This window comes from Linepithema humile, chromosome 1 (genome assembly GCF_040581485.1).
Source record: "Linepithema humile isolate Giens D197 chromosome 1, Lhum_UNIL_v1.0, whole genome shotgun sequence".
Lineage (NCBI taxonomy): Eukaryota > Metazoa > Arthropoda > Insecta > Hymenoptera > Formicidae > Linepithema > Linepithema humile.
The window spans coordinates 7,236,406-7,264,405 of record NC_090128.1 but is presented as its reverse complement, the minus strand read 5'-3'; the positions used below and the strand labels follow the sequence as shown (position 1 = coordinate 7,264,405).

Genomic DNA, 28,000 nt, shown 5'->3' with positions numbered 1-28,000 from the left:
CAATAGAGGTATTCTTCATCGAGACAGCTTGTGGAACGATCGATTATTATTGGCAAAGGAGCAACAGAGTTTAGTCTTCGTTGACCAACGAACTGCGTCTCGCGTTTACGACTTCTCCAAATACAAAAAAAAACTACTTCGTAAGTGAACTTGTACATCTATCTTTAAAAATCAAAATAATACAAAAAAACTAATACTTATTTAACTATAGTATTTTTAGTGTATTTTAATAAACTTATCGTATAGAAATCTTGTGATAACGCATGTAATTCAATATGATAACTAGCTTAATGCAACAGAAACTGTAAGATTTTAACTTGAGAGATAATTAGTGAGATTTTAAAAATTATTTTATAAAAGAAACTACGATACTGTTAAGCAAACAAGACTACGAATTTCTATGTCATGTAAGTTTAATTCTTTTATCTTTCTTTGAAAGGTATAACGCAATATACTATCATTTACCGATACCTCAAGCAAGAAGGCAAAAAAGACTTGTCGTTCAAAGTTTTTCTAGATAAATAAAATATCCCATATCTATAGATATAATATTTTCTTTCAAAAAAAGATACAAAGTTCTAGGAATTAGCACAGGAAAAGAAAATAATAAAATTTTCTGTACTCTGCTATTAATTACATATTGTTTCTAAGACAGCTATTCATATGCAATTTCCAAGGTATTATAAAATTTATCAGCGCAATTGATTTCCAAAAATTAGTACACAGAAAGAGAAAAACAGTAATTTTCTGTCTTCTGTTATTAATTACATGATGATATTGTTGTTGTTTCTTTTATTTATCAGCGCAGTTTATAATATTTTCGTAATGTGAATATATTTTCTACACGGAGCCGAAATCTGAGAGCTTGAATCAGATACAAATTTCGTAATTCGTTCTCTACGGATCGGTTTCTTTGATGAAGCGTAAATTTTTTATCGGTTATCGCAGTTAGCTTCGTATATCAACGATCGACGCATATGTAAAAGATATGCATTAAGATAGAATAAGAAGATTTGCATTATTGCATAAAGTACAGCGAATGCTTTTACTTTTATTTACCATCGAAGATTAGCAGAAAACGTTTCAAGAAATCTGAATAAAGATATTAATAATGCAAACCGAGAGAATTCGATTCTTTTAAATAACTTATTTGAAAGAATCCGAACAATTTAAGTAATTAACAAATTGTGTGTTTTTATATAACAAACTGTATTTAGAAAACTGTATTTCATTAAGAAACATTTTATAATTTATTCGAGGAAATTCAAATAATTCAAGCAATTAAAATTTGATGTAAAAAATACCGTATTTCCAAAAAAAATATATTTTCCTGAGAAACATTCTCTTCTCCAAAATCGATAATTTAAAAAACTGCAGATCCTATTTGTCATTAAATAGCTCAAGAATATTCAGCAACTTTTTACAAAAATTTAATAATATTTAGTACTATATAATTAATAAAAATACTTTAAATATAAACCATCTTTTTCAAAGATGTCTATTTTTAGCAAGTCTTCAATTACTGAAGAAAATCATTCACAAGTTAATTATTAGAAAGATATAATTTACATAATAATATATATACAAAGAATAACAGCACGATCACACATGATAGTACTTTGCGGCTTGCGAAAAATCAATTTTCCGAAAATAATGCGTCACTCTAAGAATTCTAATCGTTAGACGACAGAACTGGTCGAGGATTATCACGGAAATGATTCTAAATATATCCACCACGTATTTTCGCGTCTCTCGCAGCCTTGCTCAACCACGTGAATTACTACACACATATAATACACGCTTGTAAAGCTTTGCTTCGCAATTCGCTTCGTACTCTCGTCACGCACGCAACATTATGTCCAGAACAGTCATTTTGCCGTTCATTTGTTGTTAATGTAAAAAATTTTATGAAAAAAAATGTAATAATATGAAATATATAACAGTTCTTTTTCTTTAAATACTTAATTAAATTTAATCAAGATATTCTACTAATCATGTTGGTGAAAACATGTAAAAAGACATGTAAAATACCTTTACAAATGCTTTATTTTTTGAGTTTTGTTATCTTTGAATTGTAAAATCTAAATATGTATTTTTTTTTTAAATCTTCATATATGTCGTCTACAAGATCTTTGGTAAATGGTTTATAAAAACTGCTTAACATAATTTAAAAAAATAGATATATAAAGTTAGAGACAAGAATAAAATAAAAAGGCTGATTAAACTATCATTCAAAAAATGAATCAAAATCTTGTCATTATACTCAACTTTAAATAATGTTTATATGCTTTTTAACAATGTGCAATTTTAACGTCACTGCGAAGAAAGTTTGCAGAAGGATTATAATTTCTCATTATTATTATTCATAGCAACATGTTAGCAAAAAAAAAAATTTTTAGATGCATCTTGTGTAATATTATATTATTAAAATATAATTATGCAAATATATGGAGTATAAATATAAGCATTTTTTGACCTCTTGCTTGTACTTTGTTCATATACGTCACTCGCATAAGCTGCTACGTGGAACATTCCAATTGAGTTCACGATACAGTGCCTAGTCATTTTTAAGAGCCTACATCTACATCATTGGAAGAAAATTAGATAATTCTTTTAACGAAAAAAAATTAACGTATAGTGTTGCGATGCAGTAAGCGAATATACATATTCATTAAACAAGAGTCAACGTTCGCGAATATATGCAATAATCGTTAAATATGTTGCTACAAAAGTTGCTACATAAACACGTATGTAAATTGAAAGGTCGCGATATAGCGACCTTTTAAAGAGCGAATGTGTGTGCAGCATATTGTATTTGTGTGTATATCGCGTGCTATCAGTGTATGCATGATATAATATCAATTATCAAGGCTGTACTTATAAATGCATTCAAGAGGCATCACAGATCTTGAAATTCTCGATGGATAACATTATTAGAGAAGATTATATGAAATTTCACAATCTTACCCATTCAAATAAAACATGTATATTAAAAATATATTAAGAAAAAATTGTGTATGCCGAAAATGGAAGGAAAGGAAAAAGAAATTGATTTTTCTGAATCCTGTCATTAATAACATAATTAATAGTTCTATAAATTTGAAGGCGCAAAAGTATTATCACACTCACAGATGTTCTATATATAGTATCTATGTATATATAACATTTGTTTTACTATGTACAGCTTTTAAAATATTTATAATATAGAAAATTAATTACTTATTTATGCAATGTTTTATATTACTTGTTGCATAACTATTTAAGAATGTCTCATTACACGTTCAACAGGCATATTTTTACGTCCGATGTTGTGAGTAATCTAGAAAATATTATCTAGGGTCCCAAAACAGGTAAGTACAGTCTTGCGATAATAGACTGGATCCAACGAGCACTTATCAATAAATACTCACAGTGTACGAGAGACAGTCACCGAGTTAAGATCACTTCGTAAACATGAGGTAATGTTTAAAATACTTTACAAAATCATTTCAAATCAATAATTAGAGTTTTATCTCAGATAATTAACTAAAACAATGATACAATAAAAAAATGTAACCGTATTTTTAAATAAAAAAATACATAGGCTCCTATTAATAAAACGATTACACACAACAACAAGGATGTTAATGTGAGATGTAACATCTCACATGATGTGCCCACAGTCTCACAATTTTTCACTTCAATCGCAGTTTGTATTTTGGATAATTATTGAGTTTGACGGAATGTACTAAAGAGGGACAAGTTGAGATTGAAGTATTTATGTATCATGTGTTAATAAAAAAGAATTGTTAAAAGTGATAAACATCTGGCGTTGGCTTTGTATCCTCGTTATCCTTGTTATAAATGTAATGTATAAATGTATTTTTAAATATTTTCAGATAAAATTATTTTCTAATGCTAATTTATCGATAATATTTTCTTAAATGTAGTTTTAAAAATTATTCCTCATAATATAGACTACAGATTGTACAACAATGTCGCAATATATTTTTACCGAAATACTTGGGTTTTGTAATTTTTCACGAAAACATGTTTATGTCACTGTTACGATAACAGCAATTATAATATCTATTCATAGATTTGAAACACAGAATTTCATTTAATGAATATGCATGCTTATTGCTTAATAATACAGACATATTTTTGTTATGTTATTTTACTCCTCGAAAATACAGACAAAAATTAAATTATATAGACTGAAATAATAATATCAAACTTTGAAAATCGACAACTTGCATTTTAGCGAATTTCGAATTTCGATCTTCGAAACAAAATTATGATAGTTTTACTAATTAAGATCTTACTTGGGTTCCAGCAAAACACGCAAAAGAATGCCATCCTACCGGCCTTGGGGCTCGACGGAGGATGGTCGGATAGAATTCGAATCCTTAACGGATGAGACTCTGGAAGGCGCTCTCGATGTAATCAGGAAGGGCTTCTTTCCCCACGAGTCCATATGCACAGGCGTGAATTTGACTTCTGAACCTGGAGCGTCCGAGGAACTCGAAGAACTTTGCTTGAACGCGACTAGGGACGGTGTCAGTGTGGTGGCCATCGATGTCCACAGCAACGAGGTCGTCGGTGTCTGTTTTAATAAAATTCAAGTGAGTAAAACATCTGCATATCTTTAGACTATTTTTAAATAATATATTTATTCAAAACTAAATTTCTAAGTAAATGTCGACGTTATTATCGAGTGACTTTCGTGCCGTCAGATTTTTGCATTGTTGAACTTTGGATGTATATTTCTAAATTAATATATTTTATCGACGGTCGAGTGATTTTCAATCATTTCAACTTTTCAGATATTGAGTGCTGGCTCGGAAAAGAGCTACTTTGAATCCTTCCGCGACAACTGTCGGTATAAGTCGTCGAAGCACTTAGTGGATTTCATGATAAACATAGATTCAAGGATCAATCTCTTCAAGCATTACAACGTCAACTGCATCCTCGAGCTCATGTTTCTCGCAACTCTACCCGACTATAGAGGTCGACGAATAGGCGAGTTGCTAATCACCTCGTCGTTGGAGCTCGGCAAAGAGCTGAGACGCGACAAGAAAGTGAAGACACCCGTCACGATACACTGTAGCAATGAGCTGACGAACGCCGACACGGTGCCGGTCTTGGCCTCAGCTATTATGACATCCAGTTATTCGCAGCGCATTGCCATGAAACTTCACTTCGACCAGCTGTTGGAAGTTTCCTACGACGAGTTCGAGTTCGACGGAAAAAAATTTAGCGAAACAATCAGCCGGGAACACCAACGGTGCACCTTGGTGGCCAAGAGACTCGCTCTGACGTAAATGACAATTGTGCGAATAGCAATCGTAGTACTTTTTGAATAGAAAATGGAGGTAAAACAATACTTTTAACAAGTCAATATCATTATAAGATTGCAAAATACCTTAAAGCGTCAATAGACTTAAATCCGAATATTCCGTCCAAATAATCTTCCTTTTGAAACAAGATGCTAAAGACAAAGAATATTGGAACGTAAGCAATCAATATTTCAAGCTAATCAATATTTCAATTATTATTTGATCAAATGTTTCCTACTATCATAATATACATACGCTAAGAAAATTCTTTATTATTCCTATATTATCTTACGTCATATCAATTTAGGTAAATAAAATAACTAGTGTCATTAATTTTTTTATCAATGGATATCTTTTCTAAAGTTTTAAAATAAAAAAAGTAATATATAAATTAGATATAAAGGCGCTTTTATATAAGGTTCAAGTGAGTTTAAATAATTTATCTAATAGTTTTGTTGTTTTATTTTAAAATGCTAATATCTTATTACGTGTTATTTTGCACGTATAACTGCACATGCAATTTAAAAAAAACAAAATTTTTTATTTATGTGCACAAACTAGAAATAATTTTATCAACTAGAAATAAAATTTTTATGCGATTAATATATTGCTTCATAACGATGCGCGCATGCAAATTTGTGACGGAAGGACAGATTGATAGCGCATTGATATTGTTAGAATAATGTAGCTATTGATAATAACGATAATACCGGAAAATATAGGATAACGCTCAAGAAACATGACATCACCCACACACGAAGAATATAGTCAAATATGAATAGAAACATGTCTAACTCACGGGTTCATTATTAGCATGCAACAATAATGGCCATGAAATCGCGTCCTATAAAATTATATAATCTGTTACAGAAGCTATTTTATTATAATTCGCTAAAATCGTGCAGCATCAGAATTATAAATTTGCAATACTACGAGTGCAATACCTGCGAGTAGTGCGTCATGAAATGACGTTGTAGCAATTGTTGTTTATTCAAATATTTGTTTATGCTGTTCAATAAAAAGTTAGAACTATTCTTCCAACAAATAAATACAATGTATAATAATTTCTATATATCATGCTTCCTCTTTAACTAGATAATTAATAAATTAAATATTAGACAAGTCGATTCATTTATAATTACTTGCACAATTAATATAATATTGTGTCAATATTTATAACGACTTAAACGGTGTTATATCATTTTACTTTATTCTAATTACATATCACATCACTCATTTCCGTCTTTACGAAAAACTCGCGAGATCTACTGGCGATAACGATGAAACCAAGGCGATTTCCTCGATAGTTGCGCATATGTGTGTGTTATCAAATGACGTTATGATAGTGCCCGTAATCAAGCAAAATGTGTATAATGGGGATGTAATTTTTATTGCAATCCTGACAACTCCGCACGCATATAGATAGCATGTGTCTGCATCCTACCGACAGAAAACAGGTCGCGAATCAACTCGGTAAGATCGCAGTATTCTTCGTTCGTTTTTCATGTTTTAAAGTGAAATTTTATCTTCGTTTTTTCGCGCTCCGACTATAATACAAAACTATAATCAAAAACTATTTTCTGCAGATTATCAATGTAGATATATAAAAAAAGAACTTGTATACGCTTGAAATTTTAGATACATGTGTGCTTCGTGAACGCACAAGTTTGTGTTGGCATTTGAAGTATTGCACAAAATAATTCGTGAAATATTAATTGCTAAATATTTTTGTGTGTTAAATATTTGTTCCAAATAATACTTTAACTACAAACTTGCAATACATATTTTTAGCCGACAATCACCAGTTTCGAGATATGCGTAATAGCTGTTAGAAAAATTTACGCGCAATAAAATTTATCAACCCAGACTGCGCTTGCTGTTAAATTCAATATGGGAGGCAATCTTCGAAAAACCGGAACGGGATGCGCAAGACAAGTGTAAACTCGGCCGTGTATCGATCAGCTATAGCAATACCATAGCGTTTCTTCCAGACGACAGGACAACACTATGTCTGTTTGTCTCGGCACCAATCGCACGGGTACCATCGAATTTAGTATCCTCGGCAAGGACAGGATTGAGGAAGCCCTGGATGTGCAGCGGCAATCAATGCGCCAGGAGTGCATCGCGATCGGTATGGGTATGTTCGAGGATCCCGGTGCACCCGAAGAAATGCAGTTGGTCTTCAGGGAAGTCATTAAAGACGGATGCACGGTGATTGCGGTTGATCGATCGGACCGCGTTGTCGCTGTGGCATTCAACAAGTTACACGCAAGTACAATGTTTTTACACCGGAAATTCGGTGTCCGACTAGTGTTAATTAGTGTCGCGCACATTTCGATGTTATCGAAAAATCAATGCTCCGCTTTCGATTGTATTTCCGACATTTCAAACATCATATCTATATCGTTGACTGATAAATTGTATGATGCGCAATAACTTGTCGAGTTTAATTAAATTAGAGAGAATTATTTTTTAACATTTTTTTAGCTGTAAATAATTGCATTATTTTTAATCACTTTTTTGTTAATTGCGTGTTTCATCATTTGATATACGCGGAATATTAAAGATCATTGCCAGAATAAAAAAAATGATTTGTTATTAATAATATTTGCACGCAATATTTATATTTTCAGGACTCTCATAAGCCAAAAGAAACGGATTCCTTGGCACTTTTTATAGAAAATAACATCAAATACCGCTCCTGCCGAGATCTGATTGATTTCCTTGACGAAGTGAGTTCGTTAGTTATATCATCATTCTATACATGCTGCAATCAACAGTGTCAATACGAGCGCTCTAGTTTCTTTCAAGATTTTAAAATTCTTTCGCAAATAACGATGGGCTTTGTAGCTGTCGCAATTTCATACGCGTACTATTAATTAATCTTCGCATATTTCTTCGTTTACTAAACTTTGCTTATGTCACATAAATTATTTTCCTGCACCAAGTGATTTTATCTTATCACATTATCAATTATATTTATTTGAGCATCTTTTAAGATTTACACAAAATTCTGAGAAGAAATATCCTTCTTTCTTAAGATAACAAATTTCTATGAGGAAAATTATGGATAAGATAGGAATTCTATGATAAAAAAACGCTAAATGACAAAACATAATTTCTTAAAATAAAATTTTAAGATCGAATAGAAATGTTTCGAGTGCATAATTACATAAAAAGTTTATTGATTAATTATAAATTAATTAAATAAATTATTCTGTTAAATAATAATTTGTAATCTAATTTTAAAAAACAAATTTGTCGTTCGTCAAGAGCACTAAATTTTACATTTTTGTTTTTAGATGGAATCGAGAGTGGACATTTTCCAAAAGTACAATGCGCAAGCTGCCATGGAGATTTTCTACATAGGCACGCATCCGCGATGTCAGAGTCGCGGAATCGGCTTAGAAATCACGGAAAAGAGCCTCGAAGTTGCACGTGAATTACACGCAAGGAAGTTAAAGCAGATTTGTATCGCTGACGAAATTGTCAACGAACATGTGCGGCCAGAAGTGGCTTTCGCTGTCGCCGCGTCGGTTTATAGTCAACGAATCATGGAAAAACTAGATTTCGAGATTCTTGCAGAGACGCGATACGAAGACTATATACGCGGTGGCAAAAAAATGTCGGAAAGGATAAATCAAATGCATAAGACGGTCAGATTTGTCGCTCGCACGCTTTGGTGATTTCTATTTGGATTTTACGTAGATGAAACTGTTGAATTTTATATCAAAATTAAAAATTAAGTTTCCAACATTTGCTCTGAGGAAAAAACAGTATTTCAAGTAATAGTATTATGTGCCATAATAATAATTTACGGCATAGTAATATAATATATAATACTATCATAGTAAAAAAGAAAATTAATAATGTTAAATTATAAAATATTTATATTTATGCAAAAGAATAAAAAACTAAAACCACTAGTTGGTTTACACTGCCTTTTAAATTGTTAAAAAATGTTTAAAATTATATTTTATCGTTATTAATTGGTTCTAATTATAATTTCGAGAATATCGTCTATTCTTTGACAGATTAACTGTGAATTATAATACAGACAGAAAACAATTTATAATGAACCAAATTATTTATTATTAGCTGACGCAATAAGGATAATTGTAGCCGAGAAATTTTTTGGAAAGGGAAAATGATGTAACAATAATTTTTTTATATAAGTATATATATGTATAGTAATACATTTAATTACGATAATCATGAAACGCTTACGACGATGATGCGTGGGGATAGCATCAAAATTTAGAGCGAAGCTGCGTTTTCATTTCATATCATTTTTCGTGAACTTATGCAATTTTAACTAACTCCAAGCGAAATATTGAACGACAAATAATGTATATTATTCTTAATAATGCACAACATCTCGATTTGATTCGTATTAATTATCGCAATTACGCCGAAAGATACTTCAATAAAGCCACAAAAGACGGTACGAGTAATGTTGCTTCTGCAGCTTCGCGAATATTGATGTTTATGACAGACGACGACGGAATCATTGTATGAGGATGATAAATCTATTGCTTATAATATTCACACATCTCCGTATATTCGAGAAGCTACTAATAACTACTATCAATATGAATATCGCGCGTATTTGTTCTTCAAAGACGCCACGATTGGAACTTTGCGCGATGCGTTATCGGGAAGACACCCAGTGTATAACATTTAGTAAAATCGTTAAAGCGTCGAGATCTGAAGAAAATGCAATACGAGACGCGGTCGCCCGCACTCATTCTGACATTATCGGCGAAAACTTTATATTTCTTAATTTATTTAATATGGCGCTTGGCACATAACATTTATACATGATTATATAAATGTTAATCCTCTTACGAAAATCCTCGTTTATACAAATACAAGTTATAAAAAAAAAATGCTACGCATTTAGCAAAACGCTACGGCACAAATCTTATAAAAATTATATATTCTGTCTATCTCACTGCCATTATTAGCAAACATTTAACCACAAACATTTGTATTGTAAATATTCCAATCTTTTTCTGGAAAGTAGAACGCACATTTCGTTCTATCTTTTTCGTATAAAAAAAATTAAAAATATAATACGAGAATTTTCGTAGCTTATAAAAAATTGGATAAAAACCAGCCAGATGTGCTATAATTTAAGCGTAAAATTCAAGCACGCATTATCTGGTGATAATGTATTGTACAAAATAAATTACAACCATTTCGGTTCCAATTCCTTACATCTAGCCAGTTTCACCTAATATTTTGAGAACCGCAGTTAATGCAAACAAGAGCAAAAACTGATGAGACAGATTTGCATACATCACAATAAAATACCTAAAAATGGAAAGTAATATTTATTGCAAAACCGGTTGAGCATATTTTCAATTTCATTTATGCAAAATCTTTTGACGAAGTTAATATAACTCAGTTATTGTAGTTCAATGTTTAAGTATTTTGAGAGTCAAATATGCAACTGATTAAATTCCAATCTTATTATCGGAATTAAATGAAAACAAACAAGGCGAGTCTAGCAATTTTTCAAATTGCATTTTCAATTCCTTCATCTGAACTCTTGGCTATATGTATATACGATACATTAACTGTGCACAGCGCGTATATTGGCACCTATAAATGAATTATCATACTTCTATATACTACACTCCACATATCCGTATCTCAGAATTAACAAATATATATATGTCAAAAGTATATGCAGGAAAAACTTGTCCTTGTACACGGTTAAAATTGAGGATTCTAGTGCTCCAAGGAATCAAGTCCAAATTTTACGAAAATCACATTTTTCTTTTTCATTGTAGAAAAAGCATAACTACACGAGAACAAACTAAGAATTAGATTCAATATTAGATGTGTTGTGTCGCTTTAGTTAAAAATTAAAATATAATTAATAGATTACTCATGTGTGTTATCTTTATTGCTAAAAAAGAATTTGAAAATCGGTTGTCTTTCGTAAAAAAACTTCGTAAAACTTGTTCTTTTTCCCTGCGCCAAATCCTTTAAGTACTTTAATAATATATATATGTGATAAACAGCACAAGAGTATATTCAACTTCATTACGAAGACTACTACTACAACATTCAGCGGTAGACAATTTATTGGCGAAGTTACTGACTGCAACAACGAGAGTGGCGTACTAATTTTATTATCGTTGCACTCAGCCGTTAATTAGTTACTTTCCCTTAAAACGCCTCGCTATCACTGTTATTGTAAAAAATGTGGACGTATAGCTGTTTTCTTTCCAATATAGAATACGATATTGACACACTTCCAACAAAGTTAATAATTCCCTCTGACTTATGATCTAATTAAGTTACAGCCTGAATTCGGTGTCAACGAACTATACCGCGCATCGATCTGACACATTACATAAACAACGACATTACGTATTATTACTATTATTATCATTGTTATTATTATTATTTCGAAATAGTAACGCGACCACTATGCAAATGCGTGAATACTTAGCTTAAACCGAGCCGCTTGAGACTCGTGAGTTTTGGCACTAATAATCTTTTTCGTTCATTCTGAGATTACTCTGAGCCATTTTTGAACTTTTGATTTCTTTTTGTTCTGTTAGAGAAGTTTGATTTTTTTTTGTATTTTTTATTCTCCGGGAAGAAGAAGGAGTATACAAAGTCGGGGTAAAGAGTCGATAGTGGAAAATAAATAAAAACAATAAATTTTATAAATAATACGTGAAACTTCAACAAATATAAAACCTCACAACGACAAAAGTAACATGTAAAAAATTCGTAATATAAACATATAATCACATAATTTTAATTATACTTATTATGTACGTAAAAATATGTAGCTATAAAAAAATTATTCTTTGTAAGATGGGCGAAGAAATATATCAAGAAACTTAATTGGCACTCAGATCAGCGAGAGGAAGATACGTCTTGACGGGACTTTTTGCTAACAGCGCGTGAATGGGCTAGTTAATTATTCCAAAACTTTCATCCGCCCGCGATGGAATTTTATACGTTAGCAAGACAAACGTTGTTAACCGCGCACGACCAGGACACTAGTTTGAAACAATTTGTGCGCTGAAGTTACTTGATAGAGTAACGTCTATCGTTAATGGAACGTCGTGTAGAGAGATATCACACACATATACACGCACGCGTGCGCACGTATCTCAGTCACTCGCTTATTACTTTAATATTTCCAACGTGGAAACTGCAAACTGGTAGCAAGTATAATACTGTACTCTCACAAGTTTTTATCTTTGACAAAGTATGCTACTATTGTAATTTGCGCGCACAGGACTGTAACAATGGTTAGAGCCTGACTCGAAACAATTATGAATCGAAACTAAGCTCTCGCGCGCGCGCGCGCGATTCAACTTCCGACAATTTTACTTCATTAAACGAGTCTCCGTTTTCATTCTCACATATTCGCATATTGTGACTATTTGGCAAAATTGCGGTAATAATATTTATAATGAACTCCTATGAATCATTTAATAACATGTCAATAACAATTAACTACTTGATTGGCCGACCAAAAATGTCCATTCAAATTTAATTAACTTCGATTAAATTGCAATAGCAGCTTTATATATCTATTCATTATTTTATAATGAGATCTCTATTTTTCAACGTTTTTTCCCCAAGTGTTACTTATTTCTAAAAAAATAAACGTACATGTTTCAAGAATTATGACAACTCTCGTGATGATAAGTTTATAACAATTTTAATCGAGTGATTACACATATATATATAACATCTATTAATTAATACTTTCAAAAATGATCACATAAATATATCTCACTTCCAATTTTTATTTTCCATGTAATAGATTTTGGAAATTAAGTCAGAATAAAATCTCCTTAGCTCGAAAGCTCCTGTGCGCGCAGATCTGCAGCTAAAAAAGTACTTTCCGCGCATTTTTACTCTTCTACCCAGTTTTTAACACGTGAGATTTGAACTTCTTCGAAAATATATAAAACATCTCGTTATCAAAATAAAATATAAATTGGCTATAACGTTTTCGCGTACATGATGACGCGCGGACGTTCATATTTGGCAAATATGTAGGAAAAATTGATCGCTTTCTCCTTTCTTCCCCACGCACTATTTCACGCTTTTTCTTCTCGTAGAAGGGGTTACCGATATATTGGCACTCATTTTCTTATCACAAATGCGCGCGCGCGCCGCAAATTCGTTTCTCCGTGTTTGGAAAAGAGAATTTTACAGGCAAGCGTGCATAAATTGCATTTAACGCAATAATGCCGTGCGGAAACTTTTGACCGACTTTTTACCAATATCAGTTAATTCTAATTTTAACTCAATTCTTGAATTAATTAATCCCAATCAAATAATAGTAACAATTAATCTATACATCAAAATTAAATATTATTTAATTAACTGAAAAATATAATAAAAAATTGTCCTAAAAAAATTAATTTTGCTGATAAAAGAATTAACTAAATTTTTTACATTTTTCTAATCATATTTCTGAAAAAAAAAATCAAATCGGGATTAACTGATATTGGTAAAAAGTCAATTATCTGTCAACATATATGCAAATTTGCATGTCAATCGATAAAACGTACGTACGGTCGAATCGAGAATCTTGTTTTACCTTGGTGACCTCGCGATCAAAGGAAGAACATTGGTGTAGTCTGGGAACAATCGACAAAATATATCTGTCAAGTGTACAACAATAACATTATTCTGGCTCGGTAAAATCTGTCTTATTACGTCATTCGTTCCGATTGATTCGATGAAAACCAACAATACATTCGTCGCTTCGATCGAATCGATCAGAATTAATTTCCATTTGGATCACCGCGTGTGGTATGCACTTTGTCGCAAGGTCAAGCTAGATGCTACAAAGAAATTCATCTGTGGCAGGCCTCGTGAGGCTGGATATCTGGTGGCTGAATGATCTGGTAAGGAAGTTGAGTGTCCCTGAAGTGCGATCTGACAAGTAGACCCAGACCAAGCAGTACAACGGGAAGACCAAGTAAGGCGCAGATCAACTCGCCCGTCACTCCTGGCGACCAGGAGATGAAACCTGTTTCAATGTTTCCTTTAGAAATAGCTTGTAATTATGGTTAGATTTATTAGCCGTTAAATTATAGTAAAATCTGAGAAGTTGGCATGCGCGATTGTCGTGCTAAGAAATTCATAACTATAAATGAGTTTATAATAAAATAAAATATTCTGCCTTGAAATTAAAGATTCAGATGTTACAAATCCCTAAATAATTATAAGCGGATAATTTGTAACTTGTACGATATCTAGACATAATATCAATCAAATTAAAGAACTTACGTGAAACATTTAATTTAAGAAGTTAGAAATTTATAAATTTAAAAAATATATTTTCGTCAATCCTGCCCAAAATTCTCTATATTTACAAAATCATCCATCTGTCTTTAGCATTTACATTAAAATTTAACAAAACAAGTTTCTGTAGATCGAAACAATTATGACAACACCTCATGCACTAAATATTTACCCCCGTGTAAACCGATGTCCATTCTGTAAATACTCCACCAAATACCAGACAGTGGAAGAGAGACAGTCGCAGTGGCCACACTGAACACCGCGCTTTCGCACAACGACAGAAAGTTGAGAATTGAGATCGAGAAGACGACGTAAGCGAATAGAAAAATCCATCCGTGGCTGGACACGTTCGAGCATAGTTTACCGCCTTTAAAGTGGCACATCAGTCCATGCTCGACGGTACGATACAATTCTACAGGCGACAAACCCTAGAACGACATTTAAAAAACCATTATCTTTCGATGAAGTAAAGAATCCGGCAGACTAAAGTTCTTTAAAAATTACTGCAAGTTCACTATAGAACAAAAAACCGATATCGATTTGTTACAGGTGTTCTTAAAATGTTTCACAATTAGCATGACATTACTATACAATAACAAAACGGATTTTTTGCGCTCGACTTTCCATAATTGAGACAATTTTAGCGACATACAAAATTCAAGACTTAATTCTCAGTCGAGTCTGTAACACAATCTTAATTTGTAAGAGTCAATTTCTATCTATAAAATTGTTTTTAAACTTAAAATGTCACAAATTAAAAATTTCTGTCACAAAGGCCTTTAAAACTAAGGAAAGTTTGATTTATCATTGACGATCAAATGTGTTTTTGTTTTACGTCACTCACCCTGCCGATGCCCGGCAATGTGTCGAGCCAGCAAAGCGTCAGGATGGCAAAGAATGCAATGACGTGTATGTAAAAGAGGGTTTGCATCACCGGCGGCTTAGGGTAGCTTTTCGGCTTTATCGTGGGATCCGGATCAGTCACGTGCAGCAACCGACCACCTTCTTCTTCGGAGCCACGACGACGAATATCGCGAGAAGACACCAAACGCGACACCGTGTAGAGGAAAGAATTGTGTTGCGTCGTCAACATCTGGCACACATTTTGCTGCTGAAAGCGAGAGATCGCAGACGTCACTCGCTTCAATAAATGTTAGTCGTTCGGAAAATGGATACGAAAATCCACATCGATCGAAAAACAAATCCGTCAAATAAAACAATAATCCGTCCAATTTTAAAAAAGAAAAAAAGAGAGAATTTTCTATATCGTTTATTGCAGAAAAAATATATGATAATCGACAATTTTTTTACGAAACATAAATAACGAATAAATCTTTTACTAAAACATATCCTTCATTTTTTAAATTAATTTAAATTCTAGTTTTCATTAATTAGAATCAAAATTACAAATTTTTGCGCGACAAGTTTTAATAAAAATTTCGTGAATGCATGTATAAAAATTCCACGGATATTGCAAACGGATTTCAATTTGTGAAAATATCGATGGTAAAATTACCCCGGTAGTGTAATGCCGTTCGAGCATAGTGAAGAACATGGCGAAGGCGGCGAGAGCGCCCACGTAAACGAAAGTCCAAATTGCCCGGACACCCCAGGTTCCCCTCATAGCTGCTGTTGTATGCGAGGAAACCTCTCTTCCCCGACAACGGAACTCGTCGCAGAGACCATAATCAACGCTTATGAACAAACCCACTATTATAGTCGTGCTTGAGAATATTCGCTGCAGACTCATCACTGAAAACATTCAAGGGACTACGCTCGATCGTTTCTTACAATGTAATGAAACTTTTATGACTACTACACGAGCGTACAAATATTTTGTTTGTTATAATAACTATTTGAAGCTTACAAAACTACACGCAACATTTAACACTTAACTGTAATATTTAACTCACTTTTTCGACAAAAGAAGAAGTAGTAGACGAGAGAGAAGACGAGAACGACACCTTTTATCGGATCCTGTAAGTGACATAGTACTCTGTTCCGATCGAGGGACAGAGTAATCAGGACTCCTGAGAGGGCGTAGAGAGTGCTTATTTTGATCAAACCGCAGCGGGGTATCCTTACTCGCATGCTGTTCGGTATTAGTGGTGGTGGCGGCGACACTCTATCCGCAACGAAGTACATTATCCCCAAAATGCAGGCGGAGCATAAAGCAGTGAAAAGGAGTCCTGCGAGATTTGCGAAAACATACGAACCGTTGAAAGGCATCATAAATCATTACGAGTTAAAAGCAGAAAAAACGCGAAACGGTATTTTTCTTATGAAGTTAATTTGATCACGAGTATTAATAAAGTTTACCATCTAATTTTGATAATTTAGTATTAAAAAATTTTATTTTAGTTAAATAAAATCCGATAGGACTTATCCGAATAAGAATAATTCGAATGAATAATGCGAGGCTAGAATATTTTTGTGTTTTAGTCGATATAAAAAAATAATTGATTGCTAGCAAATTTAAATACTAAAAATAAAAAATATTGAGTCCAGAAAAGAGCAAGCAAAGTAATCGTTTTAAATATTTTGCTTCACAGCTTTCGTTATACATATTGAATATTTCACCTCGCAGTTTTTGGTGTGTGTATATATATAATCGCGCGGTTTAAATATTGAGCTTGGGTTATTACAGAGCCGAGTGTTTCGCATAACTCAGTTGCTTTTTTTACGCGAGATATTACAGCGCAAACTATAATTTTGGAAGTGACGAGTGCGAGAGCTCTATGATATATAAGTATATCATAGCATATGGCAAACGCTCATGGATATAAATAAATTGTTTGCAGTAATCGCGATCCTGCGATTGATGCTCGAGATTCCTAATCTCAAAATCCCGAAATCATGGGAAACATCAGGTCGAATTCGAGCGCGCATTATACATTAATTTGGATACTGCGCTCGCACGCGCTGCCTTCACTGATACTCACTATTACCTGTGCCGAATAAATTGTATATGCATATGTGTGTGCGCGTGTATGCCTGTGTTTCTACCTGTGTAAGCACTGGAAACAGCACTGACGCTCTCGAGATAAAGCGGATAGCTGATAACGAGAACGGTAACTGATACCGCGACGGACACGAGGGTAGCCAGGAAACGGAGCTTCTGCCAGTTCTCGCGATCGGTATCGAACAGCTTATCGCTGCTGGCCTGATAAGCGACATATGGCGATTCCTCGGTGTCGGTGTACTCCTCGATCTCGACGTCGCTGCCGGTGCAGCGGAGCTCCTCCTGCTCGTCGTCGTCCATCATCGTCGACATGCAACTCGATAGGCTCGCCAGCTTGGCGGCTTTTTCGTTGCTCTATCAAAACAAGAATGCCTTGGCTCTTTATTTTACACGACAGTACATTTACAATGCGCATAAATTTGTCGCAAAAAATATGCCAAGTCTCATCAGATTAAACAGCCTCATTTGTTTCATTTTGTGTAACTTAAATGATTTCGGTTTCTCATCTATTATCTATTTATACCATCGCGTGGATATAAAATTAGCTACTGCTATAAATGTAACGTTATTTTATCGATAAATAGTAAAATAACTCGTAAATTTTGTGATATTATAATCTACATTGACTTAAATTCATTTAACAATGTAAAGAAATAATCACACAGATTATATTTTCTTATATGTCAAATAAATTCCATAAATTCAATCATTGTGCAAATATCTAGTGTCATAAATTAAAAATTAGACAATTACATTAGTCTGATTGCATTCATAATATATGAATATGAAACCTAGCCTTACTAATAGTTTGGGATATGTGGAATTGAAAATGGATGATGTATAACACATAGGTACTAAGAGCATTAATTCTCACGGCTACGACGAAAAGCGCTCAATTGTGCTCGAAGTGAAATGGAAGCAAGCATTCTTAAGCGTACGCAACTAAAGAAAATGTTTAAAATATATGAATAATTTATCTTCTGTTTCAATCTAACAATATTTTAAAAATTACTAGAATAACAATTATCAATTTCGATAACAAGTAGTTATTACAGCAACAAAAAATATTTCCAATATTGATTACATATGTACATACATCTTATTTAAAAAAAATTTTTTTTAAATGAAAAATATACTTGCGCTTGCTAAAATAAATTTCTAGCTACGATCCTGTATCACAGCATTCTGCGAACCTCGCCCTTATCACGGGCAACAATCGGTCTCGACGTGCCAATGCGTCTACGAGTACAATGAATGAAATTGCAAGTTAATCATTACTGCGTTTAAGCAAATCATGCGATTAAATGAGTGAGTGAAAAGAAAAATCTTTTCTTCCTGCGCCTCTTAAGGCTTGTTTTCTTATATATGTTCTATTCACTTGCAAATAATCAAAGCAAGTTCGAGTCTAACGATTGACAACCACAACAATTTATGCATTATAAAAGAAAAAACTTCTTCTGCACTTAAAAAGACACAACTACAATGTTTTGAAAATAAAAGATAAGAAAAGCGAGAAAGGTACAAATCGCGTTAAGAAAAACGGAACGTAAACAAAGCAGTCTGTAATCAAAAAAGCTATAGAACCATTTCTATCAAGACTGCTTAATGTCAATTAGCGTTAATCGAGTTATCCCTCATTATTTATATCGTGATCACTATTGATTAGGAAGAAACAAAAAATCAATTAGACAACAGAGTTGATCTTTGTTGGAATCGACGCTTTTATACGTCGTGTGGTGTGTATTGGCGGACTCACCCTTGATAGAAACCTAACCTGCCACCGCCCACCGCCAGAGAAAGCGTCTATCCCGGATGTCCCGGATCGTCGTGTTCCTTTCACAAAAACGTTTGCGACGGTCAAGTTAAAGCCGATGATAATGACGATAAGCGGCACAGGTTAATCGCGAATGTTGCGTCACGCGATAAGACAAGCCAACAGAAACCACGACTTCATCCCATCGTGGGATGACGAGGAGAGCGCCTCTTCATGTTGCGGCCTCCGCTGCCGTCACCGCCGCCGCCGACGCCGCCAAGCTGTCGCCAGGACTGTATGCGACGGCGGAAACGGCGACAACAAGTGGGCCCCGGAAAATCTATCTATCTATATTAGTTAACTCTTTATTTAATTATAAAAAAAACAAAGAATTCGATATTTAAAAAATATTAATTTTAATTAATAAAGACTAAATAAACTTAACATCGATTAACACGTATATTTTCGCAATGTTAGTGTTGCTGCAGCAAATGCAATAAATTTTTGTAATTATATTGTATTAATCAAATTATTATATTAAAAAGACATATCGTATGTGTGAAACAGAATGTTCGATATGACATGTCGTTATAACTTTTACGATAATTGCAGGACAAAAGAATATATTAAATATCGCTAAAATTTCAATTAACTTCGCAAAATTAAAAATGTTTATTTATTAAAGTTAATTTATCAAAATTAATTAAAAATTTGTAGGTCTGAAGATTCAGTAGAAATAAATATCAAAGTCAAACACAGTTATAATATTAGTGTACAATATGTATGCAACGTTATACACTTGTACGTCGTATGAATATTCATACATTCATACATGTATAAATATTTGTTCGTGAATATGTGACATATCTTTTGTTTTCATCAAGTCTCTTTATGCTTGAGTGTTTATATTAGACAAGCAAAATAAAAAGAACGTAAATAAGCGTTTATTTGATTATCTAAATAGTTGAAGTCCACTCACATATAAATTCAGTAGTAATAAACAGCATATACGATACATCTTGCTATGCAAAATGTTTCAGAGAAAATAAATATTTTTTTGATTTTATTACATATTTATTTGAAATAGAATTCTTTTCAACTGTTTATTGGAATATTTAAGTTTTCGACATTAAATGCTTTAACAATTAAATTCAAAAATAAATTTCTCTTATAATATCTATGTTAAACTAAACACTAACAATGTTAAACTATTAATTGTATTAAAAACTGAATAAATGAAAAACTATTTGAAAATTTCTGAAGTAGTTTTAAAAAATCAGTTCATGAGAAATTCAGATTTCTTTCTTACAAGAAATAAAGAGCTCAGAAAGAAAGAACAATGACATCGAAAAATGAGACAAAATGATGGTGCTTTTAGCAATATATACGGTCCTAATTTTGCGCATGAGCATAAAATGCACGATGTAAGTCACGCTCTACCCCTGACGTTTCGAATTAATTAGGAAAACTCTGAATTATTCGTCGCGGAATATTGAGAGTGACGTGGTGTTACAGACAAAGTACATTACATTATTTCTCTGATCCTATTCTAATCCTGGGCATCACACAGTTAAACATCATTATTCACAACGAAGTTTCTACCAAAGATCACAGGTAATTAAAAATCAGAAGTTGTGGCATAAAATCATAGCTAATTAAACATTTCCAATAAAGTAAGATATTCGTACATTTTATATTCTTCTTTTCAAAATTATATCTTCCAATTATTTTTCTTTCTTAAAAATTTTATCTCTGTTAATTTAATTATAAATTCTCTTTTAATTTAATTATAAATTAATTTAACTGTACTTATTTTAAAATAGAATTTTAGAACTGAAATTTGAATACAGTTTGTCTAAAATGAAAATACAATGCATTCCGACATTAATTTTCAGACATTTCCATGCTAATTGTTTTCTGCATTTACAAGGCCGTCAAGTCTGTCACATCAAGATATAGTAAGTGGCATTATGTACGCGCTACTCGCAGACGATTGATATGAATGTAAAACCTAAACTTGGCTAACTAGCCAGGTCAGTAAGCTTCAACGGACTCTGAAAACTCGTTAGGAAATGTCCGTCAGGAAATTGTAGCAGGATCAAAGTCGAGTAATCGGGCAGGAGTTGTATGTTCAGTCTCTCGACTCGGAAATGGAAAGGCAGAGATCTGCACGCAATAGACATTCCATATTGTGTATCGCGTGCAAAATTCTAAGCTTTTAATTTTCAACTAAACCCAGTATTTGCATTTCTAAATTCAAGAATTTATTTATAACAAAAAAATCTAAATGTTTAAACAAATTAACCACAGACAGTAAAAAGATTTCTCTTTTCAAAATATAAAAAAAAATCTTAATTGTTATGTAGATATTTATCTAGATATTAATTATTTACTCAAGTTATATTTCATGAAATTTTAATTAGACGTCAGTCTCATTTTTGATCTGTCGATGTTTTAAAAGTTTAATGTCAAACGTGAAAAAAAAAAGTTAAAATTAACAAATCAATTATAAATATCATTTTCACGTTTCGTAGTTTACCAAATAGTTAAACTTGCTAAAGTTTTCAATCGGATTAACTATATGTCAATGTTATTATTAGATTTAATTTTTGCGTGAAAAGATCAACGTGACCGTACATACGGTTAATAATAGAAATAATTAATGGCTACTCTATCATACACAGATTACACCGCTCCACGAAAGCAAATTACACTGGAATGTGTTCTACATGCCGATGAGATTACCGCGCATCCGCTTCGGGATGAAAACCGGACTTAATCAATTCTATATTGTGCGGTCGATCTCATTACGAAACCCGGATAACCCACGCGCCGGGTTTACAAATCCGTTCCTCGTTTGATCGTACAAAGTTTTCGAAAGAATTGTCATATTGTTCTTTATGTTTTGATTAATCCCGAGTCTTCATAACTTCTACTGTGTATTAACAAAAGTCTGCCTAAAGCAATTTTGCCTTGCAAGGTTTACCAGACACAAAGCTCACGATGGAGAAATAACTTGGCTAAAGAAACAAAAAGCGCAAAGTTTATCGGATGCAAAAGTTTATATAAGTAAAAGTCTGTGCTGTAGTGAATTGCCGACTATGTACTCCAATGTTATTTAATCCAGCTATTATCACATTATCCCTTTCGTCCACGTATATCTCCAGATTTAGAAACTTTACCTCTAATGACCTGAAAGTGATGTAAGTAGACTACGTAAGATGCCGCAATAATACTTCATCAAGTATTTTATTACAACGACATCAGTACCGTCAGCTCGTCATATTTTTTACTCTCATGAAAACTTCTACTAACAATTATTGCAGATAATTAGAAATAACTCATAATAAAAAAAAACTTATATGAAAAAAGATAAATTCTAATTCTTATTCTTGTAAACAGTTTTATTCTAGAATTAATTAAAAAATTTTTAAACCTTTACCAACAATTATTATGAACGATTGAAAGATAATCTGTGATAAAATAACTTCCAAGGAAAAAGATAAATATTAATTCTTGTTGTGGGGAAAGAAACTTTATTTTGGAACCTTAGAGAACCTTAATTTTAAAAAATCTCTTAAGCTTTAAATCTTAATCAATTTTTTTTTTTAAGTTGTTTACGAATTAAGCTTATAGTTGTCATAATTAAATAAAAAATTTTATTTGCTTTTTGAATTAAAAAATTTTATATGCTGGAATTTATATTATCACAATTACAAATTTTGCAATTTATTTCGCAAAAGACGTTTAATATTTAAATATTTTAATGATAAAGTTACAAAAACAAATTCTCCAAAATTGTGAGATTCCAAGATAATATGTATATGTCACATTAATATAAAACCTGCAATCATGCAGAGATATTCAGTGTTTTATAACTACGGCGTGAATACGCTCACCGGGAATCGCGATGCGCAAAAGAATTCCCGTCGCAATCTCATTTAAAAGTTTAAAGTCACCCGGTATTCGCGTTTTACCATCATAGAACTCGAGAGATATCTCTTTTATTTCCCTACAGAATCAAGTTGAAAGAAAAAGCACCTCAATATTGGAAATGTCGTCGAAGAGGATTTCTTAACAGTTAATGGGACACCTCGTACATTAACGCTATACTCATATTTACTCGTCATTTTCTTTCTATTAAAATGTAATTCACTTTCCCCGACTTTTGTTCGGGATTCCGTTTAATTCGCTACGTCCGTCTTTGCGATTCACGACACTGCCGTTTGATGGGCACACAGCATTATCGAGATCGATTGATAGGCCTTCCGTTATTTGCCAGCCAGACTTCGATTATCCGCCAAGTGTCACTTCAATCAGCCAATTCTGTCAGTTGGCAAGCAATAGAGCAATTATCGTATACACGTAATCGCCGGTTATTGTTATCTATCATTTCTCATTGAGTCCGAATACAATGTAAAATATATTGCTACAAGGTACGATTATGTGTAATATTAATATTATTTTACGATATTGTCACTATATTTATGATTTTAACTAAATTGCTTTTTACTAAAGTACACTGTTAGTACGCACTAACTTGACTATATATGCAAATTTACACGTTTTCCTCCCAGATTTATGGCGCCATTCCAATCCATGCGATTAAACTTTTGTTTCGAAATAATAGTTTCGGAATAATAATTCTTCTTTTTGTCGTCTCTTTCTTTCGCATATCCTTTCTTACTATTCTTGAATTTTACATTTAAGCCCTCGTAAGACCTAAGCTTAAATGCGTCATTGAAAAGCGCATAACGTTGTTGTGGACAGGATAAAACCAGTTTTCCTGGCAATTCTACTTCAACTTTTTATGACTGCCACTTCGCCAATTTTAATTCAACATAAATTTCAGTGTGACAATTATATGCAAATAAGATGCAGAACATGCGAAGATGTATTCTGGAAAAACATTTTCTCACTTTTCTTTTCTCCAAGAGTCGTTAAATGTGCAAATCATACGTGAATCTTTTATTTTTAATTTTATTTACAGTACGTATAAAAAGAAGATAATCGGCATTTCTCTTATTAAATTTATTTCAATAAATCTAAAAACACATTACACATAAAAATGTGATATAAGACCATGTCAGTAAATCATCCAGTCACCATCGTGATCAATAATAGTCTGGTATCTCTGTACTATAATAGATAACATACCATGGAGATGCCAGACTATTATTGAGAACACGATGGTAACTGGACGACTTACTGGTGTGACTGCATATTAGATTTCTATCTATAGAATATGTGTAATTTTTTTAGATTTATGAAATAAATTTATATATATATAGATTTTTGAAATAAATTTAATTAAAACAATATTAGTTTCTTCTACATATATTGTATGATATATCGTTTTGTCTCTGAAAAATACCGTCGTTACTGTTTTGAGCAAGCACACACGCTCAATAACGGATTTAATCTTTATTACGAATTTATCGATTGAAGACTTTTGCGCGAATACTTACATTGACAATAAATATATCTGATTGTGTGATGCTTGCTCCTCAAAGATGACAGGTGAAAAAGCTGCCATGAACGTTGCGTCGTGACGCCACGCGTCGCGGCGTCGGCGGGGCAGCCGCGTCACGTGACGACGGAAATCGGCGTGAAACTCGGAGCAGCGCGCGGCCGGCGCGGCGTCGTCAGTCAACCTCAGTCGTCGCGCGGCATCCGTGTGAGACGTATCGTGCTCATTTTATATAGCAAAGTTGAACTCGAACCGGTCGACGAACTTTTGAAAGCTCCGCCTGTGCTCGTATGTCGAGACAGAAGTCAAAGTTTCGATGACTTTGCCGGTCCTTCAAGGATCATTACGCGAGCAATTAATCAGAATACAATTCGCTTCTCTCAAATTGTGCATTTAATTATAGTGCATCGCAAATGTTTCCATCCGCGACGAATAATTGACTTTCGACAACAAATAGTTCCGATTTTCGCGAATTCTCCCGAAGGAGAATTTACCTTCCGCGAAGGGTCGACCGAGATGATCGCCGGATTTGTCAGATGCAGAAATTCGTTTGAAATAAACTATTTAACAACGTAATTAATCACGAAGTCAGCTTTAATCAGTCACGGATCGAGGCAAGTGGAAGAAGGAAAAGACGAATCGCCAAAGTAGAGTAAGATGTTCTTGGGTCAGCCGTAATCTTTCGATTGACCGATCGACAATCCGCGCGTTTAGGACGATAATCGGTGTACGAACGGCACGCACCTCCGTGACTGCACGCATTAAGGGCATTAAGGGAACGCGCGTAGCATTAAGATCAAGCATCGAGAACACTTCGTGAGAAGAGCAATCGCGCACGCTGATAATCGGAATCGATCTCGTGCCGATTAAATTCAAATTCGGACCAAAGGGAATATCGGGACGGAATCAAGTGGCTGCATCGAATCCCACAAGTTTCAAATTACGCATGATATAATCCTGAAAAATAAGATAAAAATAATGCAGAAGAAGAAATCAACGAAAAATTGTAGAAAAATACGCTGTTTCAGAAATAAAAAGAAATGCTGAGCGTTTTAACGACCTGCTATCGCTCTCGCACAAATTAAAACCTTGAGATACAAACGGAATATCAAATAACGTAAATTTCGGACTAAACAAGATTTGAGAAAAAGGTTAAAAAAACCTTTGCAAAAATGAAACGATCTCGAGCAGCTGTACCTTTGGAGTTAAAATTTCCGAGTAAAAATTAGACATTATTTAATTTCAACGAAAAATAAAAATAAAAACTAAAATCCCGAGAATAGCAAATAATTTCGAGCGTCTCTGGACGATGTAATACCGTCTTCGTTCGAACTTATAAATGTGAAATCATTGTATTTCCTCTGCATGCAATATTTCGCAAAATTCTCGAGTTATCTCTTCTACGTTTGAGAAACTTGTAATAACAATTCTCGTGGAACAAAGAAACTTCGTGTACGAGAGGAACATCTTTTCTTTCCGATTACACATCTGCCGCTCTCGCGAGGCTCGCGGCTAAGGAAAATAATAAAAGCAAGAATAATAAATGAAAAGATATAACATTTAATCCCCAACGGGTTGATTAACGGAAGAAAACCATTCTAGAAAGGAATAATCCTTTTTCCGATATCGCATTAGCGCCGAATCTGCTGACGCGCGATGAAGCGTGGAAGTCACTTCGTTGGGATCACCATCTGGATAATCTCGAACTAACTGCGATCTTCCAGCGGCGGTATGACTGACGACAAGCGTTGAGTTCGCGGCACCGTTTTGCAAAGCGCAGTTTGATAACGCGACTCGCCAAACTTAAATGTCAGTCCGACGCGTTCCGGTGCATCGTCGTTGCACTCCGAAGATTTCTATATACACCAAAACGCTTGCCATAGCGCTCAAATGCAGTGATCGAGAGATAAAGACAACTATCGCGCATCATTTCAAGAGATTTTGCTGTGCCATCCGCTGTTGTGCTTGAAAAGGGTCGAAGCGTGTCGTGAAAACCGATTCGTCAAGCAATAATCGGGGGATGTTGCTGAGAAAAATCTGAAGAGATAGAGAAAGAGCGAAAGAGAGAAGTCAATAACGATGGGAGACGCGTTGAGATGCTGCATAATGTGAAGTGAGTACATTTTCAACTATTATACCGAATTTATTAAAATAGGGAATAGCAAAATTCTCTCTGCAAAAATTCTCTCAAATATGTGATTAAAAAGAAAACAATATAAACATGTAGAAAACAAATATTATACGTATAGAATTTCAAAAGCAATTTTTATTTAACAAAGTTTTGACTTGATAATTTTATTTCACTTTTTTCAGAGCTTAATTCTTTCACACAATTCTACGATATTAACAGTTCAATAACTTGTGATAAGAAACAGAAAGAGAAATTTGTTATCGCGGATATTATTAAATCTCTCATTATAAAGTACTTACGCGATAATTTCAATTATTTTTATCCGCCAATCCTGCAAGTTGGCGTTTGTCACTTTGCTGGGAACGCAAAGACGCGCGAAGGCACCGTATTGAATTCCATTAAAGTTTCCATTACTTCAAAACTTACGGCGAGAATGAAAACTGCGTCTCATCCCGGGGATAAACTAGGCAGTCTGTGTCCACATTATAAAGTATGTATTTAATACCTGCAATATTCATCTCGCTCTCTATAATGCGAAAACATATCGGATCGAAAGTGTCAAAGGAAATTACAAAAGTATTGTTGAAAATGCATTCAATTAAAAAATAATTGAAAAACTGTATTGACAATTCTATCGTGTGCTAATCGACGCGTGAAATTGCAGATTATTCTACGATTGTACCACTTTGGATTTACTCGATCGTTTGAGTGTGCAGTAATTCCAATATTTGTAACGCTTTTACATTTTTTTTTGTTTAAACAAGATTGATAATACATACTTTGTTTTCTGCATCAAATTAACGTTAATCGAGAAAATTTACAAAAGAATGACAGTGACAAACGTGTCAAGATCGAATGCGAGGCGAAGTACGGACGCATGAATTTTACCATCAATTAGTGTACCGGACTCGCTAATCGCATCCGCGAAGACACACGAAAGCCATGAACATACAGTGACGAACAGCGAGAGTAAAGTGATCTCACTGATAGTTTCACAAAGAAACAATTTATCTCACGATACCGGCCTGTTTATCCTATCTACAATAGCAGGTGTCTGTAATTGCTT

At 33.5% G+C, this 28,000-nt stretch overlaps 4 protein-coding genes across 17 annotated transcripts in view; 3 read left to right on the top strand and 1 right to left on the bottom strand.

The window, feature by feature from the left end:
- The first annotated feature begins 9 nt into the window (after positions 1–9).
- Positions 10–6,372, top strand: LOC105679722 (arylalkylamine N-acetyltransferase-like 2). 2 transcript variants are annotated; one of them, XM_012379930.2, is made up of 3 exons: positions 10–140; positions 4,316–4,604; positions 4,806–6,372. In XM_012379930.2, the coding sequence occupies exons 2-3, from the start codon at positions 4,332–4,334 to the stop codon at positions 5,301–5,303; spliced, it is 771 nt and encodes a 256-aa protein (XP_012235353.1). In that variant the 5' UTR covers positions 10–140; positions 4,316–4,331; the 3' UTR covers positions 5,304–6,372. The 2 variants fall into 2 exon arrangements, with proteins under 2 accessions (XP_012235353.1, XP_067217351.1); XM_067361250.1 differs by lacking the exon at positions 10–140 and adding an exon at positions 2,288–3,458.
- A 195-nt stretch (positions 6,373–6,567) lies between these two features.
- Positions 6,568–10,543, top strand: LOC105679723 (arylalkylamine N-acetyltransferase 1-like). 3 transcript variants are annotated; one of them, XM_012379932.2, is made up of 4 exons: positions 6,568–6,791; positions 7,310–7,586; positions 7,952–8,050; positions 8,621–10,543. In XM_012379932.2, the coding sequence occupies exons 2-4, from the start codon at positions 7,326–7,328 to the stop codon at positions 9,002–9,004; spliced, it is 744 nt and encodes a 247-aa protein (XP_012235355.2). In that variant the 5' UTR covers positions 6,568–6,791; positions 7,310–7,325; the 3' UTR covers positions 9,005–10,543. The 3 variants fall into 3 exon arrangements, with proteins under 3 accessions (XP_012235355.2, XP_012235354.2, XP_067217352.1); XM_012379931.2 differs by having other exon boundaries at positions 6,569–6,791; positions 7,110–7,586; XM_067361251.1 differs by lacking the exon at positions 6,568–6,791 and having other exon boundaries at positions 6,827–7,586.
- Positions 10,544–11,994: 1,451 nt separating this feature from the next.
- LOC105679718 (uncharacterized) overlaps positions 11,995–28,000 on the bottom strand; it is a 143,770-nt gene continuing 127,764 nt past the window's right edge. For 5 of the 9 annotated variants that reach the window (XM_012379919.2, XM_012379918.2, XM_012379917.2 and 2 more), the window contains 6 exons: positions 17,625–17,934; positions 16,532–16,807; positions 16,135–16,370; positions 15,463–15,729; positions 14,791–15,046; positions 11,995–14,343 (listed from right to left, as the gene is read on the bottom strand). In XM_012379919.2, coding sequence (XP_012235342.2) covers positions 14,168–14,343; positions 14,791–15,046; positions 15,463–15,729; positions 16,135–16,370; positions 16,532–16,807; positions 17,625–17,892 — 1,479 coding nt within the window. In that variant the 5' untranslated portion in view covers positions 17,893–17,934 and the 3' untranslated portion in view covers positions 11,995–14,167. Of the gene's footprint in view, positions 14,344–14,790; positions 15,047–15,462; positions 15,730–16,134; positions 16,371–16,531; positions 16,808–17,624; positions 17,953–19,336; positions 19,603–28,000 lie in introns of those variants that run through there. The other 4 variants (XR_001101885.2, XM_067361203.1, XM_012379923.2 and 1 more) reach the window with 4 other exon arrangements.
- Positions 24,978–28,000, top strand: part of LOC105679715 (adenylate cyclase type 6) — a 94,449-nt gene continuing 91,426 nt past the window's right edge. For all 3 annotated transcript variants that reach the window (XM_067361138.1, XM_012379910.2, XM_067361139.1), the window contains exon 1: positions 24,978–26,916. The gene's annotated coding sequence lies outside the window, so the exon portion shown is untranslated. The remainder of the gene's footprint in view (positions 26,917–28,000) is intronic.

What these genes read in the sequence shown, in the direction of transcription:
- LOC105679722 (XM_067361250.1), top strand. An exon ending in TCTGTTTTAATAAAATTCAA is followed by an intron (nt 4,605 to 4,805) that starts GTGAGTAAAACA and finishes TCAACTTTTCAG; the next exon opens with ATATTGAGTGCTGGCTCGGA.
- LOC105679723 (XM_012379932.2), top strand. Translation starts at nt 7,326, where the DNA reads ATGTCTGTTTGTCTCGGCACCAATCGCACGGGTACCATCGAATTTAGT. An exon ending in TGGCATTCAACAAGTTACAC is followed by an intron (nt 7,587 to 7,951) that starts GCAAGTACAATG and finishes TTATATTTTCAG; the next exon opens with GACTCTCATAAGCCAAAAGA. An exon ending in TGATTGATTTCCTTGACGAA is followed by an intron (nt 8,051 to 8,620) that starts GTGAGTTCGTTA and finishes TTTTGTTTTTAG; the next exon opens with ATGGAATCGAGAGTGGACAT.